The sequence below is a fragment of the Equus quagga genome, chromosome 21, assembly GCF_021613505.1.
Source record: "Equus quagga isolate Etosha38 chromosome 21, UCLA_HA_Equagga_1.0, whole genome shotgun sequence".
NCBI lineage: Eukaryota > Metazoa > Chordata > Mammalia > Perissodactyla > Equidae > Equus > Equus quagga.
Genome location: NC_060287.1, coordinates 40,886,058 through 40,905,013, shown reverse-complemented (window position 1 = coordinate 40,905,013; position 18,956 = coordinate 40,886,058). Strand labels below are relative to the sequence as shown.

At 43.5% G+C, this 18,956-nt stretch overlaps 1 protein-coding gene across 11 annotated transcripts in view; it reads right to left on the bottom strand.

The window, feature by feature from the left end:
* Positions 1–13,899: 13,899 nt before the first annotated feature.
* Positions 13,900–18,956, bottom strand: part of PCNT (pericentrin) — a 140,618-nt gene continuing 135,561 nt past the window's right edge. For all 11 annotated transcript variants that reach the window (XM_046648028.1, XM_046648021.1, XM_046648023.1 and 8 more), the window contains 4 exons: positions 18,073–18,149; positions 16,869–17,004; positions 14,827–14,954; positions 13,900–14,345 (listed from right to left, as the gene is read on the bottom strand). In XM_046648028.1, the coding sequence (XP_046503984.1) occupies positions 14,302–14,345; positions 14,827–14,954; positions 16,869–17,004; positions 18,073–18,149 (385 nt within the window). In that variant the 3' untranslated portion in view covers positions 13,900–14,301. The remainder of the gene's footprint in view (positions 14,346–14,826; positions 14,955–16,868; positions 17,005–18,072; positions 18,150–18,956) is intronic.

Here is an 18,956-nt window from a genome sequence, read left to right as displayed (position 1 = left end):
TAACAAAACATGGCATCCCTGGAGGCAAAATAAATGGGTAGCTGAGGATACTACCAGCAGAAAAAAGTCAAGGATGGATGTCTAGGAAAATCCAGATGGTTGCCCCAATTTAAAGAATCACCAGTTTCTGGACTTGAGCCAGTTTTCAGACATGAAACACATTTACTGAAGAAGTGGCCAAAAACTCAGAAGGACACTGCAATATGCCATAGATACATACAGAAATGAATCCCTAAGTCCTTTTTCAAAGGGCCCAATAGCCATTTCCATTGATAACTACACCCTGGGAGAAAACAGATAACCAAACACTTTGAAGACTGATGGACACAGGGCCTGAATTGACTCATATCTAGATGCCTGGATCATCATCATGGCCCCTTTGTTAGAGTGGCTGCATATGGTGGCCAGGTAGTTACTGGAGTCTTGCTCAAGATCTAGGTTACAGTAGGTGCACTGGGTCTGTGGGTTAGAGCTATCACAATAGGAAAAGCCAAGCAGAAACCTCTGAAACTGCCCCATCCCTGCCAAGATCATAAAACAGTATTACATCCAAGGGTGGGAATGGCAGGGATTGGTGTCTCTTTTAAGGATCTGAACAATGCGGAGTGATAGTGCCAAAAATCTTTAATTCACCAGCATGCCCCCTGCAGAAATCAGAAGGATCCTAGAAGATGACGACATTACCACAACCAACCAAGTAGTAGCCTTTATAACATCCTCTGTGCCAGATGTGCTAGGTGGCTATTGATTTGGTGAATGGGTTCTTTTCTGTCTCTATCAGGAAAGAGGATCAGAAACTTTCCACATTCACAAGGGATGAAGATACCATTTTGCCTGATGGCTATGTTACCTCTGTTGCCTTCCATCATAGTCCAATGAGATCAGGAAAACCTAGACATTCTGGAGAATATTATGTTGTTTCATTACATCAATAACATGTTGATTGGCTAGATGAGCAAGAAGTGGAGAAGACAAAGATATTGGAGACCTTGATAAGATAAAGGTGCTCCACAGAGTGGGCGATAAACGCTATAAAGATTCAGAGACCTAGATCTACAACATGTTTAGGGGTCTAGCGGTCAGCGATGCCCTAGGGCAGCCCTTCCAAAAGGAAAAGATAATTATTGCATCTTGCACCTTCAACCATCAAGAAAGAAAGACATTCAATATAGGCACGCCTTAACAAATAAGAAAAATCCCAAATAAGCAATCTCAAATTATACCTAACTGAATTAGAAAAAGAAGAACAAACAAAGCCCAGAGTCAGGAGAAGGAGGGAAATAATAAAAACCAGAGCAGAAATAAATGCTATGGAAACAAAAAAGGCAGTAGAAAGGATCAATGAAACAAAGAGCTGGTTCTTTGAGAAGATAAATAAGATTGACAAACCCCTAGCCAGACTTACAAAGAAAAAAAGAGAAAGCTCAGATAAATAAAATCAGAAATGAAAGAGCAGAAATAACAACAGACTCCATTTGTTGATACCAGATAAACATCTTGTACGCCAAACTCCCATCGTAGTACAGTACAACAGATTATAAGAGAATACTATGAAAAACTATATGCCAACAAAATGGATAACCTAGAGGAAATGGATAAATTCTTAGACTCTTACAACCTCCCAAAACTGAGTCAAGAAGAAACAGACAATGTGAATAGACCAATCACAAGGAAAGAGATTGAAACAGTAATCAAAAGCATCCCAGAGAATAAAATGCCCGGACCAGACAGCTTTCCTGGGGAATTTTACCAAACTTTTCAGAGAGAATTTAATACCTATCCTTTGCAAGCTATTCCCAAAAGTTAGGGAAGATGGAACGCTTTCTAACACATTCTACATGGCCAACATCACCCTAATAGCAAAGCCTAACAGGGACAGCACAAAAAAGGAAAACTATAGGCCAACATCACTGATGAACATAGATGCAAAAATCCTCAACAAAATTTTGGCAACCCGAATTCAGCAACACATCAAAAGGGTCATACATCACGATCAAGTGGGATTCGTATCAGGGACACCGGGATGGTTCAACATCTGCAAATCAATCAACATGATACACCACATCTACAAAGTGAGGAATAAAAACCACAGGATCATCTCAATAGATGCAGAGAGAGCATCTGACAAGATCCAGCAGCCATTTATGATAAAAACTCTTAACAAAATGGGGATAGAAGGAAATTACCTCAACATAATAAAGTCATATATGACAAACCCACAGCCAACATCATACTCAAGGGGCAAAAACTGAACACCATCCCCCTCAGAACAGGAACAAGACAAGGATGCCCACTATCACCACTCTTATTCAACACAGTATGGGAGGTTTTGGCCAGAGCAATTAGGCTAGAGAAAGGAATAAAAGGAATCCAAATAGTGAGTGAAGAAGTGAAACTCTCACTGTTTGCAGATGACATGATCTTGTATATAGAGAACCCCAAAAACTCCATTGGAAAACTAATAGAAATAATTAACTACAGTAAAGTTGCAGGGTGCAGAATCAACTTAGAAAAATCAGTTGCTTTTCTATACTCCAATCATGAACTTACAGAAAGAGAACTCAAGAATACAAGTCCATTTGCAATCGCAATTAAAAGAATAAAGTACCTAGGAATAAATCTAACCAAGGAGGTGACAGACTTATACAATGAAAACTATAAGACATTACTGAAAGAAATTGATAATGACATAAAGAGATGGAAAGAGATTCCTTGCTCATGGATTGGAAGAATAAACATAGTTAAAATGTCCATACTACCCAAAGCAATCTACAGATTCAATGCAATCCCAATCAGAATCCCAATGACATTCTTCACAGAAATAGAGCAAAGAATCCCAAAATTCATCTGGGGCAACCAAAGACCCCAAATTGCTAAGGCAATCCTAAGAAAAAAGAACAAAGCTGGAGATATCACAATCCCTGATTTCAAAATGTACTTCAAAGCCACAGTGATCAAAAAGGCATGGTACTGGTACAATAACAGGCACACAGATCAATGGAACAGAACTGAAAGCCCAGAAATAAAACCACACATTTACAGAGAGCTCATCTTCAACAAAGGTGCCAAGAACATACAATGGAGAAAAGATAGTCTCTTCAATAAATGGTGTTGGGAAAACCGGACAGCCACCTGCAAAAGAATGAAGGTAGACCACTATCTCATGCCATACACAAAAATAAACTCAAAATAGATCAGGGACTTGAAGATACATCCTGAAACTATAAGAATCCTGGAAGATACTATCAGTAGTACACTCTTTGACATCAAACTAAAAAGGATGTTTTCAAATACCATGGCTTCCCAGACAAGGGAAAAAAAGAAAAAATAAAACAAATGGGAGTCCATCAGACTAAAGAGCTTTTGCAAGGCAAAAGAAACTAGAATCAAAACAAAGAGACAACCCACCAATTGGGAGAAAATATTTGCAAATCATATATCTGACAAGGGGTTAATCTCCATAATATATAAGGAACTCACACAACTGAACAATAAAAAAGCAAACAACTCGATCAAAAAATGGGCAGAGGAGATGAACAGACGTTTTTCCAAAGAAGATATACAGATGGCCAATAAACACAAGAAAAGATATTCAACATCACTAATCATCAGGGAAATGCAAATCAAAACTACACTAAGATACCACCTTACACCTGATAAAATGGCTATAATCACTAACACTAAAAATAACAAATGCTGGAGAGGGTGTGCAGAGAAGGGAACCCTCATACACTGCTGGTGGGAATGCAAACTGGTGCAGCCACTACGGAAAACAGTATGGAGATTCCTCAAAAAACTAAAAATAGAACTACCATATGACCCAGCTATCCCACTACTGGGTGTCTACCCAAACAATTTGAATTCAACCATCCAAAGGAGCATATGCACCCCTATGTTCGTTGCAGCACTATTCACAATTGCTAAGACATGGAAACAACCCAAGTGCCCATCGACTGATGATTGGATAAAGAAGATGTGGTATATATACACAATGGACTACTACTCAGCCATAAAAAAGACAAATTCATCCCATTTGCAATGACATGGAAGGACCTGCAGGGAATTATGCTGAGCAAAATAAGCCAGTCTGAGAAGGACAAACATCAGATGATTTCACTCATATGTGGAATATAAACAAATACATGGACAAAGAAAACAGTTCAGTGGTTACCAGGGGAAGGGGGGTGGGGGGTGGGCACAGGGGGTGAAGGGGAGCACTTATGTGGTCACAGTCAAGAAATAATGTACAATTGAAATCTCACATTGATGTAAACTATTATGAACTCATTAAAAAAATTGATACAAACAAAAAGAAAAAAAAGAAAGAAAGGAAGACTTTGGGCCTCTTCAGGTTCTGAAAGTAGCATATTCCACACCTAGAAATACAGCTCTGGCCCAAATATTGGGTGATTTGGAAGACTGCCAGCTTTGAGAAGAGCCCAGAACAGGAAAAGTTTTTGTAATACGTCAAGGCTGTAAAGCAAATAGCTCTGCTGCCTGGGCCATACGATCTAGCAAGTGGTATTAGTAGTTATCGGTGGTGGGGAACAATGCAGTGTGGAGTTTCTGGCACATCTGAGTAGGTGACTCACAATGCAGGACTCTGAGGTTCTGCCATGCCACTTGGAGCATAAAATTATATGCCTTTGGGGGGAAAATATTCTGGTGTGTTACTCTGCTTTAATAGATATGGAACACCTGACCTTGGGGCACCAAGCGACCATGCAGCCAAACTGCCCATTATGAGATGGGTTCTGTGAAATTCACCAAGTCATAAGGTTAGCTGGGCCCAGCAACAATCCATCATAAGATGGAAGTAGTACATTCAAGACTGAGCATGAGAATGGACAGAGGTCACAAGTGAGCACAGAATAGGTAGCCCAGACTCACACGGCATGCACTGCTGTCATATCAGAGCCTTTCTGTCATTTCACATCTATGACTGTATGGGGAGCCTTTATGACCAGTTGACAGAGGAGGGAAAATCTGGAGCTTGGTTCATCGATGGGTTGACTTGGTATGTGAGTTCAAAATGAAAATGGACAGTAGCTACATTATAGCCTTACTCAGGCCTTGAAAGATAGTAGTAAGGGCATATCCTCTCAACAAGTAGAGCTCCTAGTCATTCACATTTTTTGTGTAAAAAGTGGCCCAAAGTGAGAATAAATATGGACTCATGGGCAGTGCTGCATGACCTGGGTGACTGGTTGAGTGCCTGGAAGGAAAACAACTAGAAGTTGGGGACAAGGAGGAAAGTGGAGAAGCATGTGGGTAGACGTATTGGAATACACACCAAGTGGGATGATCTTTGTATAAAATGTTAATGCCCACCAGAGAGCATCCATGAAAGAAGTATTATCAAAGCAGACAAAATGACTTGGCCAGTTGACGTTGGGAAGCATCTCTCATTGGCAACCTCAGTACTGGCACAACGGGCCCAAGGAGAAAGTGACCAAGGTGGTGGAGTTTGAGGCTATTCATGGGCCCAACAATGTGGGTTCTCTGACCAAAGCTGATCTAGCCACTAGGTGCCACTAAATGTCTAAGCTGCCAACAAAAGAGACCAAAGCTGAGCTCCCAATATGGTTCCTTTCATTGAGAAGCTCAACGAACAGGGTTTACTATATTGGAACTCTTCCATCCTGGAAAGGCCAGCAGTTCGTTTTCCCAGGGACAGATTCATATTCCATATATAGGTTTGCCTTTCCTGCCCACAAGTGTCAGCCAGCAAGGGCTTCAGGAGTGTTTGTTCCACTGGCAGAAGATTCCATGTGACATCATATCAAACAGAGGATTCACTTTACAGCAAATAAAATGCGGGAGTGCTCTTTACACAGCAAGAAATGCAGTGATCATGGGATTCACTGCCTGATAGACCATTGGAACTGCCAGCTAAAGGAATAGCTGAAGTGCCACGTTGGAAGTAGTATTCTGCAAAGATGGAGTGCCGTTCAAGACCTGTATTTGGTACTGTGTTCCCAATAGGAAGGAGATATGAGTCTGAAACCCAAGGGGTGGAAACAGGAGTGGCCCCACTTACCATCACTCCCCATTATCCAGTGGGGAACTTTGTGCTTCCTGTCCTCCCAAGTTTAGACTCTGTAGGGGTAGAGGCCCTGGTCCCCAAAAGGGACACTCATCAGGGAACACGCAAATAGTCCGTTGGATTGCAAACTATGGATGTCTAACCTTGGGGTCCTTGCCTCTAGGAATCAGCAGGCAAAAGAGGGAGTCACTGTCTTGGTAGTGGAAAAGGTAGGGCTCTTATTACATTCATTACACAATGGGGAAGAATATGTGTGGAACCCAGATGTGAGTGCATCTTGGTACTCCTTTGCTCAACTATGATTAAGAAACTAGAAAATCCAACTTGCACACATAGTGGAAGACTCTGCCTCTTGATTCCCAGACTCCTGCAGTCTGGTTGTAAAGGAGGTAGTGTGATACATGTGCTACTGGCTTAAGACATACACCAGTTTGAGACATTACCTCAAACTTGTACAATGTGGTTTCCAAGCTAGTGTTGAAAAAGAGCCTTCAGCTGGCCACTCCACTCTTTGGTCAAGGCATTTGCTTCCAGCTGATGGGATACATGGTGTTGGTTTGTAAATTGGCCCCCTGTACACAGAGGGCAAAGAAAGAATGAAGAAAGAGGCACTCTACTCCAGATTGGTAGGTGGCAGGTTGCATAAACAAGGGAACTTACTCACAAGGTTTCTCTTGGGGAGCTGGAAGATGAATAGATCTCTGCACCTGCCCGCCAGAATCTTAAAAGTTTATATAGAGGACTTGACCGGGATCAGTCATGTCATAGACATCCAGACAGTCTCAGCAACACCTTACTCTCTCAAGGCTGTGTCCTTGGGGCAGCTTCTAGTGTGAGGAAGGCAAGCAGGGCACACATTTCAAGCACAAGGGAGGGAGTGAAGAGCCTCTGATTGCCTGGGTCCAGCTCACCAGTCAACCGACAGTCACATCCTATTGATGACCTCCTCCCACACATGGTAAGACCAGCGAATTCTGAGTGTGAGCTTATTCCTGCACTTTTATTGCTTTAAAATATGCCTGCTGCTAAGAGGCAGTGTTGTGCAGAACTACAGGATAAGTCCATGGATGGTAGTGTCAGCAGGTGCAGTGCAGACAGGGAAGCCAAATTTGTACCTGGAATATGTTTCTATTCCTGGGAGGACAAATCACTGCCTCCTCTCTAACGGAAGGAACCAGGTCACCATATCAAGGTCTCAGCATTGGCCTCTGCCATTGGCAATTCAGGCACTGAGAAATAGCAGAAGCCAGGGAAGCCTTGGTGAGAGGAAGTCTATATTGTTGAACAAATGTTAATTCTCCTTGCTTCACGCTGTGGTCACTTTTTATGAGTTCATTCAGAAAGCACCATGTTGGCTAAAGAAAGAGGCTGAGTGACGTCCACAGACCAATCATCTTGTCCACTGGATTACATTTCCACAGTGGATGTCCTCTGGTAGACAGAGGAGGTCTATTTACATACCTGTCCTGTAGACTGCTTGATACCAATCTTCGCAATCTTTTCTCTGTCAAGTTATCGACCAGGTGGACGGTAGATAACCCACTGCACATGAATGCTTATAGATCAATAACACAGGTCAGCTATTTTTCCACATGAAATGGACCACCACATGTACCATCCAATGTTTTGCCAACTAGAAATCTTCCAAAACCCATCCCTAAGCTGGATTGTAGTGTAGCAACTGTCTACTTCTGGCTGATGCCAGCGTACTATGAAGACCCACTTGCAGAACAAACCTATGATTTTTTCTGTTCTGTCAACTGGTCATAGGGAACTTCCCATAAGACCACAGATATGGACTGAGGGGAAAACAGTTAAGTAGAAAATTCAGCACAAGTTTGACCACTCAGTTGGGTCATTTACTTATGCCTTCTAGATCTGTTCAGGCCGTTTTGTACATACTTGTTACGGACTGAATATGTCCCCCCAAATTCATATATTTAAATCCTACTCCCTAATGTGGTGGAATTAGAAGACGGGAGCTTTGGGAGGTAATTGGGGTTAGATGAGGCCATAAGGTTGGAGCCCACATGAATGGGGTTAGTGCCCTTGTAAGAGTCGTATGAGAGCTTGCTTCCCCTCTCTACTCTCCCCCATATGAAGATACAAGGACAAGTCAGCAGTCTGCAACCCAGAAGGGGGCCCTCACCAGAACCCCACTACTCTGGCACCCTGATCTTGGACCTCCAACCTCCAGAACTGTGAGACATAAAATTTTGTTGTTTATAAGCCATCCACTTTATGGTATTTTGTTATAGCAGCTCAAGCTAAGAAAATACTGTTTCCAGTTTTCAAGGGAATGCTGCTGTTTACATCCACTTTTATGATTTGTTGTATAGGCTCTCTTCCCACAGCAGGCCTTGTACTTTTCTGGGCTATATTGGGATCAAACTCTTGATATGGGTCCAGAAGCAATGGCATCTTTCCCAGGTACAATCATAAAAAGTTTATATCCAGGTTCCCTTATCACTTTTTTCTTAATACCTATTAGAAAAGATGATCAGGGGTCGGCCCTGTGGCCAAATGGTTAAGTTCACACGCTCCGCTTCAGTGGCCCAGGGTTTCACTGGTTTGGATCCTGGGCACGGACATGACACCGCTTGTTAAGCCATGCTGAGGTGGTATCCCACATAGCACAACCAAAAGGACCTACAACTAGAATATACAACTAGTTACTGGGGGGCCTTGGGGAGAAGAAGAAAAGAAAAGATTGGCAACAGATGTTAGCTCAGGTGCCAATCTTTAAAAAACAAAATCAGTTCAATTTCAGCTGGCAGAGACAGCAGTACACCTTCACTATCTTATCTTAGGGTCTTTGATTGTCTAGACATCATAACACATTTTGATCCATCATATTAAAGACATATTAATTGGTCCTAGTGAACAGGAAGTAGTAAGTACCCTAGATGCCTTAGTAAGCTATGTGCTGGATGGTGAGAGAGAAATTCAATGAAAAATCAGGGGCCTGCCACTTTGGCAAAGCTTCTAGAGGGTCAAGTAGTCTATGGGATATTATAGTATCCCTTCTAAAGTGAAAGACAGTGGCTACACCTTGCACTGCCTACAACTAAGAAAGGCACAAGGCTTGCCTTGTTTGGATTTTGGATACAACCATATTTGGGTGTGCTGCTCCAGTCAACTTACTGAGGAGCAATAGGCTTTTTGGTTTCAAGAGAGATCTGGACAATAAAAACCTACAGCTTTGGGGCCGGCCTGGTGGTGTAGTGGTTGGGTTCCTGCACTCCACTTTAGCGGCCCAGGGTTTACAGGTTCAGATCCCAAGCGCAGACCTACACACTGCTCATCAAGCCATGCTATGGCAGCATCCCACATACAAAACAGAGGAAGACTGGCATAGATGTCAGCTCAGGGACAATCCTCCTCACCAAAAAAAGCCCCCTACAGCTTTCATACAAGCTGTCCTGTTACTCAGGCCTGATGACCCACAAGTTTCAATGATGCTTAAAGTGCCTTTACAACTAAGGATGCAGACCACTATAAAGCCTCATTACAGCAGAGCTCTAGGGTCTTGAAGCAAAGTTTTGCCTTCTGCTAACTCATTCTCCATTTGAGAAACATTTGACTTACTCCTGGGTCTTGGCAGAGATCCAACTCGTCCATGGGATACCAAGCAATATGCCATTCAAACTGCCAATCGTGTACTGGGTGCTGTCTGATCACCAAGCCATCAAGATACGCGAGTGTAGTAGTAACCCATTATCACATGGAACTGCTATTTATGTGAAGTGTAATAAAAAATACATATATTTGGTCTTTGCCCTTGGTTCCTGGCTAAAACTCTTGGAATTTCCCGAGTGACAGGTCTGTCCTTCTGCTGTAATGAGCCCCTTTTGACCATACTTGAGTTTTTGCTAATGAGGTGATTCATGGTGCAGCTCCTAGTTAGCTTCAGAATGGAGGCTGGTTGCCACAGGGGAGGGGCTGGAGATTGAGTTCAATCACATGGCAAATAATCATGACTACATCATGCAGCCTCGATAAAAACTCCTGAACAAGGTTTGGGGGGATTGTCCAGGTTGGTGAACACACTGATGTGCTAAGAGCGGGCACAGAAGCTCTGCACCCCTGCCCCCTTATCTGTCCTATGCATCTCTTCCATTTGCCCATTTTTGAGTAATATTCTTTATAATAAGCTGGTAATCATAAGCATAGCACTTTCTTGAATTCTGAGTCATTCTAGAAAATTACCAAACCTCAGGGAGGGGTTGTGAAAAACCCCCAACTTGTAGTTAGCCAAGCAGAAGTGTGGGTAGCCTGGGGACCCCACTTACAGCTGCTGTCTGAAGTAGGGGCAGTCTTGTCGGACTGAGTCCTTAACCTATGGGGTCTGTGCTGACTCCAGGTAGTGTCAGAATTGAATTGAATTGTAGGACACTCAGTGTTGGGGAACTGGTGTTGAAAAACGACAGAAGATGACTCAAGCAGATCAAGTTGGCAAAAGTAAATTGCATTAACAGGTGGCTCAGTTCCCATTAAATTTCTCCTGCTGAGTTGTCCCTATGCCTCTGTCCACTCCTATTCTGGATATGAATTTGCTTTTCTTCCCCAAAACTCATTTGTGGACTTCTCAAACTACTTACCATCACTGGTTCTGACCAGAAAACTCTTCTCACAGCAAGCATGGCACTAGGCTTAAGACCATGTAATTCCCTAATGTTACCATAAACTCCCATCACCCAGAAGTAGCTCACCCGATGGGTGGTGGAAAGACCTAGGTACCTACTGAAGATTCACTTATGGTGCCATTTCTTCCCAGCCAGAATACAGCAGCCTGGGAACCCAAGGGGGGAAGATAGAAATGGCCCCTCTTACTGTTACGCCAAATAACTCCTGAAGGAACTTTTGCTTCCCATCCTACGACTCTGGGTTCTGCTGTCCCAAGGGAGGACTGCTTCCACCAGATATGACAATGGTCCCTTTGAACGAGCAGTTGAATTGGGACAGGGGTTACTGTATTAGCCGGTGCAATGGACCCCAATTACCAAGGGGAAACTGGGTGGCTGGCAATGAGGACAGGAGAATCTCTCTGTAATGTCTTCACTGGGTACCTCTTGGTATTTACTGCTTTCAGGTTCGATTGTAAAAGAAGAAAAAAGGAAGTCCTCTAAAAAGACTATTATGGTCTCAAATCTTTCAGGAAGGGAAGTTAGGTCACCCAACCAGCCAAGGTACAGGCTGAGGGCCAGAAAACAAGGACTAGGCAATGGGAGGAGGAGGTGATAAATATCAAATAGCTCCTTGTGACTAATTATAGAGACTGGGGCGGTGCATTTTTCACTTTAACGCATTCACCTTCCCATTTTGTATGACCTGCTTGGGTGCATTACCTGTGCACATTAGTAAAGGGGCTGACCCAGTACTGAAGGAGAAGTCTGTACATTACCTGGAGGGTCTGCACTATTGAGCTATGACAGCTCGTGGGCCTTGGAGAGAAAATTAGAGCATCTTCTTCCATATGAAGAAATTTGCCTCACATTGGGCAGGGGCGTTAGATTACATTTCGGTCATTAAATGTGGGTGGAAGGGTGAAAACAAATGCTTGGCAGCCAAAGGAGTGGACTGTGCTGGTCATCAGCTGGTGTGCTTCCAGACCAACTCTGGCCTGTCTGCACTGCACAGGGACCATCCCAGGCTCCCTCGTCTAGTTCTGGTGAACAGGAGGGCAGGAGGGCAAAGACGGACATTTCTCTCCCTTTCACTCATTGCAGGCAGCAACTCTGGCAGCTGATGCATCTCCTCTGTGGGGTTGGCTCCTACCAGAGGGGCTCTGTCTCTGTGTCCCAGTAGTAATTCCATTGACCTTCCAGCCCCAGGGCAACAGTAGCTTCCAGCATGGCTGTCTCTGGGTTGCCTCACCATGCCGCCTCATATCTCAGCTCCTCCATCATCAGAGTAATCAAATCCTTGTACTAATTCCCTTTGTTTGAAAACAAGGGTGGTTTCTGTTTTCCCGCCTGGGCTCTGATAGAGTATACTGTGTTAGGTTAAGGCATCCTGGGCCAGACTTCAGTTGGTCCTGATGTATTTTTTCATGTTTTATTACAAAAAATTTTAAACCATAAACAATATACTTACTAACGAGATTCAATATTTTAAAAAGATTTTGCCATGTTTACTTTATCCATATACATGTGTGTATGTTTTTTTCCTAACAGAACCATTTCAAAGTAAGTTGCATATGTTATGGCTCCTATTCTTAAATAATTCAACATATAACTCCTAAGAAAAGGAATACTCTCTTACATAACCATTATTGCATCTAAGAAAATTTAACAATAATTCCCCAAAAAATTACTATCCAGGACAGATTCAGATTTACCCACTTACCCCCAAAAATGTCTTTATAGCTGTTTTCCCCCCAATTTAGGAACTAATCAAGTTTCACACATTGCATTTGGTTATATCCCCTTAGATCCCTTCAATCTAAAACAAGCCCTACACTTTTGTTTTCCCATTAACATTATCTATTTGATGAAACTAGGCCAATCACTTATAAAATATCCCACATTTGTCTTTTTCCTCATGGTTTCATGTAATTTGTTACTCCATCTATAAGCTGGGAGCATGCCATGGGAGATGCTGTATACTTCACATGACATTGTGCCAGGCCACCTGTGGGGAGCTGTGAGTAAAGTGGAGACTATCAATCTTGGCACTGTAAAAGTGGAATTTCACCTTAGTTTTAGGACCTGTTGATGAACCTAACCTGAACTGATTATTTCGCTGGGGGTTGCAGAATGGTGGTTCTCTAATTGTGTCCATTCCCTCTGTATTAACTAGCTGGCACTTTTCTGTAAAGAATGTTCCCCCATCAACAAGCAAAGCAGGGTGAATGCCCCTTTCTCTTTAATTATCAACTCCCATGGTAATGAGTTGTGTGATGCTCACTTCCACTGCTGGCTTTAAATGAGCCCTCCCTCCCTTGTCAACTTAACACTAGTGCACAAGGATATTTATTTATTCACTAGTTGATAATCAACTTCAATCATTATTTTTCTGGATGCTGAAACCAAAGAGACATTTCTTGTGTTCCTGCTACTAAGGCTGTACTAAGATCTCAGCCTCAGCAGCATCAAGCAGAAGGGTGCAGAACTCAGTGGAAAAGTTGAGATGGTTGTAAAACATTGACCTTAACATAGTGTTGGCTAATACGCAGAAAATGCAGACAGTACCAGGGTTGCAGGTTGAAAGGAAAATCCATCACCAAAATAAGCAGTGATTTAGAAAAAGTTGTTTTAAATTAAAACCTAAACCAACAGAATAAATGTCATGTTCAAAAGTCCTAAAAACACAATGAGATACTCATAAATATACCTGGATGATAGGTTTTTGGGTAAAGGACCCTTGGCTAGATATAAACATGTGTAAAACATGAAAAGGTCATAATTGTGAGAAACAGATACGTGGTGCAAGCATCTTACAAAAATAAAATTACGCAGCCACATGAGGGTAAGCAAAGGCAAGTGGCTGGCTGTCTCTACCACGTGAAGTGTACTTTGAGTTCCACTGAAAAGCTTTGACTTACAGGAGTTTAACATAAATTCTATTTTATGTTTTTGCCAGTGATAAAAGGAAACTCAGTAAAATTAAAAAACAAGACAAGGGGTAGGCTAGCTCAGTGGTGCAGTGGCCCGGATCCCAGGCACAGACATATGCACCTCTCATCAAGCCATGCTGTGGCAGGCATCCCACATACAAAACATAGGAAGATGGGCATGGCTGTTAGCTCAGGGCCAATCTTCCTCACCAAAAAGAGGAGGACTGGTGGTGAATGTTAGCTCAGGGCTAATCCTCCTAAAAAACAAACAAAACACCAAAAACAACACAAGGGCTGTTCACAAATAAAACAGTGCTTTAATTTCATTCTTTTTGTTTTGAAACCGAGTTTCCATCTGTACACTTGAAGAAAATAAGCCACAAGAAGCCATTCTCTGCTTACCCATCCTGGAGGCAGGCAGGTGGCTCTGCCAACACGCACAGAACTGGGCAGATGTCTGACACTCTTGAGCACACACGTCACTTCATGAAGGTGAGGAGCTAAAATGTACTAAAGTCACATAGAAAACACTCCATTTGGCTTCGCAGCAATGCAATTAATGGCACTCAGGGATTGGCATCTGAGGCACATGAGGGCTCAGTACACCATGCCACATCACAAGCTTTTCTTAAAAAAAGGAAAAACAAATCTTTTCCTTAAATAGAACTGTCACAGGTAAGAGCCACAAGGATTTTATTCATTGTTTAATCTTCTGGCGGCAGGATTTCTTTGAAGTGGAATCTAAATATAAGTAAAAATGATGTAGCAATTTGTTAGAAGGCTTCACACGTCTTTTAAGAATAATTTCACAATTTTAAAATACCACCACTGAATTAATCTCATTTTTGGTAAAAATAAGAATTACAATTAAAACATATAGTGGTTTAAATTATGATGGTTAAGAAACACTGGATAAATTATATCCTGGCTGCAACATAATCTTTATGTTTCCTATGAGTGTAAGAGAAAGGACCAAAAGGCCCAGCTAGTCATTCAGTCAAACCAATCCTGACACCCACTGCTAAGTACACTGTTCACACATTTCTGAGATGTCCTCGTACTTACAATCTTTCTTCTAATGCTATTAATGACAGTTGATTATTAAGACCAAAACTAACAACAACTACTAGGCTGAATTCTAGCAGTTTTTTCTGTATTATTTTACATTCCTAGGGTATGGTTATACTATTTTGAAAAGCAGTTAGAGAAGGACGTTTATTACCTGGTTGTACCCCCGCTAGTCTTTGCTGAATCATTTCTAAATGGTGAATATATTCCGTCAAGGAATGTTCTGGATCTTCAGAAGCAGTCAGGGATCTTTCTGATCTTGAATTTGGGGATGGGTTGGATCTTCAACAAACAAACCACCAGACCAAGAAATAAACAAAAAAGAGTTGAAATCAACAGAGTGAACACAGTGAGCACCAGACAGGAAGTGGTGCTGGGTCCTGCTGACGAGACAAGCTATGGAAATGGGTAAATCAGATGGTTGTTTCCTTCCTATCCTTTCTTTACCACAAAAGAAAAAAGTAAGGCTTTAAAAGAGTGCTGCATAGTGCTTTAAAAACCAAACCTCTATACACCGTCTCATAGTTAAAACGAGTAAGAATAATTGTATATTATTTTATTCACTAAATCTTCGTGTATGAATCTATTCCCTCAACTGGATTATGCACCAGCGTCCCTCAGACCTATACTCTGGGCCCTGAGGGAGCTGTCCTTCCCCAATTGCCCTAAATATCCCCTTCACTTGGGGTTAAACTCGCCACTGTCCTGTTCCACTGTCAGCTGCCCTTCCTCCTGGTCTCCCGCCAGGTGTGGGGTGCACCACCTGTGTTATTCTTCACTTTCTTTTCAGGGTAGGGAATGTGTCATCCTCATGCCATCTACCTAAAAGAGGGCTTGGCCACACTTCAACACTCTTTCAATAAATGTTACCAACCCGGGCACTGGGAGGGGTGCCACAGCCCCCAGACAGAGAATCTCTGCCCTCCCCGAACAGAACCGGTCTTCGAGGCCCACACGGACTCACACTGGTACATTCCCTGCCTTGCTCTGGGGCTGGGCCAAAGCCAAAACTTTCAAAAGACATTTCTTTGAGGAATCACATATGCTAGTGGGACATGATTAGCAGAGGTGATCAAAAGCTAGATGCACAGTGAGCTGAAACATTCAGCTGCCCAGAGATGAGACTCATTTGTGCCTGTGCTGGCACGTGACACATGGTGCCACTGACACTTGTGCATATTGTTTCTCCGTCAGGATAGTGACACCAGAGATGGTTACACTCACAAAACACAGCTTGTATGGAGACGTTATCATCTACCAGAGGCCACGGAGTGAAAGAGTAAATGCTAGCATTTCATGCCTTGCTAGCCTGATGGCAGACATGGATGATGTGCCTTGCACTCAGGAAAGTAGAGCCTGCTCATTTTAGAATACTAGGAAAGCACACACAGAGGGAAAAGAGATGACACACCTACATGGTTCTTAATGTGAGAATGTGCAAGTCATAAACTGAACTTTTCTATACACTTTAAAGATACATTCCAAATACTGGAAAAGTCATAACTGAAAGAATTAAATAAATGACTCGTAATCTAGAATACCTCATTTCAGCATTTAAATAGGATTATTTACACGGTTCAACCTAGAGAGATGGAAATGGAAATCACATCTTTCATAAGTAACACTTGGATGAGAAATCTCATGGTCAGGAAAATGGGGTGTAATTTGTGATGAAGATAATTAAGATTCACGACACGTCTCTTGACAGGCCACAACATATTACATCAAATCCCTATGTGGGCCTCAAATCATAACAATTACACATAGTCACTGTGGAAATCTTTCACTTTAGTTTTTAAACAAAATTATGTTCTACAATCTAGCCACAACTCTTCTTAACTATTTTTTTAATTGAAAAGGTTTTTCCCCCAAATAACTTATAGATGTTTAACATTGTTGCTGTAACATCTCAATGCCAATGGAGTCGTTAAGTATAAAGGCACATTATATGTGTAAAAAACCCCAAATCCCACAGAAAAGACATTAAGTAAAGCCAACCAAGGTCTTGCGTGGGGGGGTTACTTGTGCCTGGGGGCCCCCTTTCGTTAGAGGGAGGTCTGGGCACCCACACAAATCGGCCCAAGGACACCTCCACACATGGCAGCTTGTCTCTACAGACTGAGCTCCTACTGATGGCTACAGACCAGGTCCCATCTAACTCTGACATGGAAAGTGGCTAGAGGCCCCACAACTCACCTTTCCCTCCTGCGAGGTGAGGCTTTTGGCACAGGGTCCCTGGTGTGGCTGGAAGACACGTCCCGCGTTGGGGATTCACTGGTTTCAGGTGGAGACTGCTGTTGCTGTGGCCCCAGGAATCCTTCCCCCAGAATCACTGCACAACAGAGGGATCAGGAAAAGAGATGAACACATTTTAGCAGGAAGGCCCATCTACCAAAATTTTAAATTTATAAGCTTTTAAGAGTCTGCATGGCGACTTCAAAACATTTTTAAAGTACTCAAGTTACAAAAGTTGTATTTTAAAAAGCTCTAGAAAAAACCTAAGTTTTGATCACCTGTACTTTACTCCTACAAAGCTGACCCTGAGTCCTGGCCTCTGTATGGGCAGCGCCCTGGAGGAGAGCACAGGGCCCTGACGGAGGTAGGAGAGTGCCAGGGGAACCTGGGCTGGGGTCTCCTCCACCCAGCTCTGAGGTGTGGGCTCAGGAGAGGGAGGGGCAGAAACCCTGGAGACCACGAGATGCACCTAGGTGGGAGGCAAACTTTCCTGAAGGCCTGAAGGCTGACAAAGCAATCTGATTTCAAGAAGTAACAATGTGTGGAAATCAAAGCTGATCAGCACTGCCAGACAACCCCAGTTGCCATGGTCGGCAGAGCTCTGGGGGCAGTGCCCGCTTGCAGCCTCCCCTCTGGGTGCCAGGGCCCCACAGGACCAGGGGCTATGTCCCTATATGCTGGGTGGGAGGCAGTGACCTCTGCAGAGGCCTGCTCTTGTTCTGCGTGGGGGCAGAGAGCTGCAGAGACAAGATGTGACTGAGCCAAAAGCAAGCAATGACGCTCTCAAAGGAGAGGTGCAGCAGCATGAAGCAGAACTTCACTTGATTTTGGAGAATAAAAAAGACTTTGTATTAAAAATAAGCTATTAGTCAATATACTTAAGCATTTCTGTATTTTTCAATCACCATTTGCTCCTCCGTACCACAGTGATTCATTAACTGTACAAACTGTGGTTTTATTTGTGCTTGTTTCCAACATAAACACCATTTTCCTTCAAAAACCATTTTGCCTCTTTGACAACTGCCCAGACTGAAGTTACTCATTTCTCACTGAGCTTCAGTACGGCCCCACGGGCACTGAGAAATGGCCAGCATGTCAGTGAGAGGCTGCGCGTGCAGGTGGAGTTGATGAACGCAGTTAGTTAAGGGAACCGCCATAGTCCCACCTGGCCGGGGTGCTCTGCCTCGCACCAGAGCTCCTTTCCGATCTACTTCTTGCCATTTCTTAACCAAAAAACGTAATCTATGAAAAAAAAAGAGACAAAACATTGAAAACTAGAGCAAAACAGGAGTGAAAAGAGCAATGCAAGTCCAACGTGACCAACAACTGGAATCAGAACGTGGGTGGACTCTGTTTCTTCATGGCCAACCCACACAGGGCAGCGATCTGATGACCTGACATCTGCGGCCCAGAACCTTCCTGCCCTGACCCCGCCTGACCCCCACTGACTGGCATCTGTCAGACTCCAGTTCAAAATGAGTCCGCAACACCCAGTCAGCAGGGAGCAAAACAGAGTCCCTTGCCCTCGTGCGTTTTCACTCAGATGGTGGGTGGGGATGTCAAGGTGAGGAGTGCCACATCAGGTGACGGGAGAGGCAGCCGTGTGGGGGCTCCTAGACCCCTCTCCTAGGATGGCCCCTCAAGTCCATCACGTCTGCAACTTCCCTCCTCCATGGCTTGGCAGACATCACAGATTCTCCAGATGAGCCCCCTCCAGAGGAGGCCTCCCGGGCAGCCCCCCGGCCTCTGTGAGCCCCAGGGTCCTCCTGGAAAGCATTTTCTGCTTCATGCTAAAATTACTGCTGCAGTCAAATGACCTTCCCCCTTGACAGGAAGATGGGAGGCAGGGTATGGTCTGTTCACCTGTCCTCATCTGGGCATTCTCTCCAAAAATATAGGATGGACAGATCAATATACAGACAGACATGTGGGTGGATGGTGTGTGTTAGGGAGAACTCAGGGGTAAGGGGACTAATAAGTGCCCTGAGGCTGACAAGGCCTCCCCCTGAAACCGGGGCTTCTGCCCAGTTGGCTGCACTGGATGGGAAC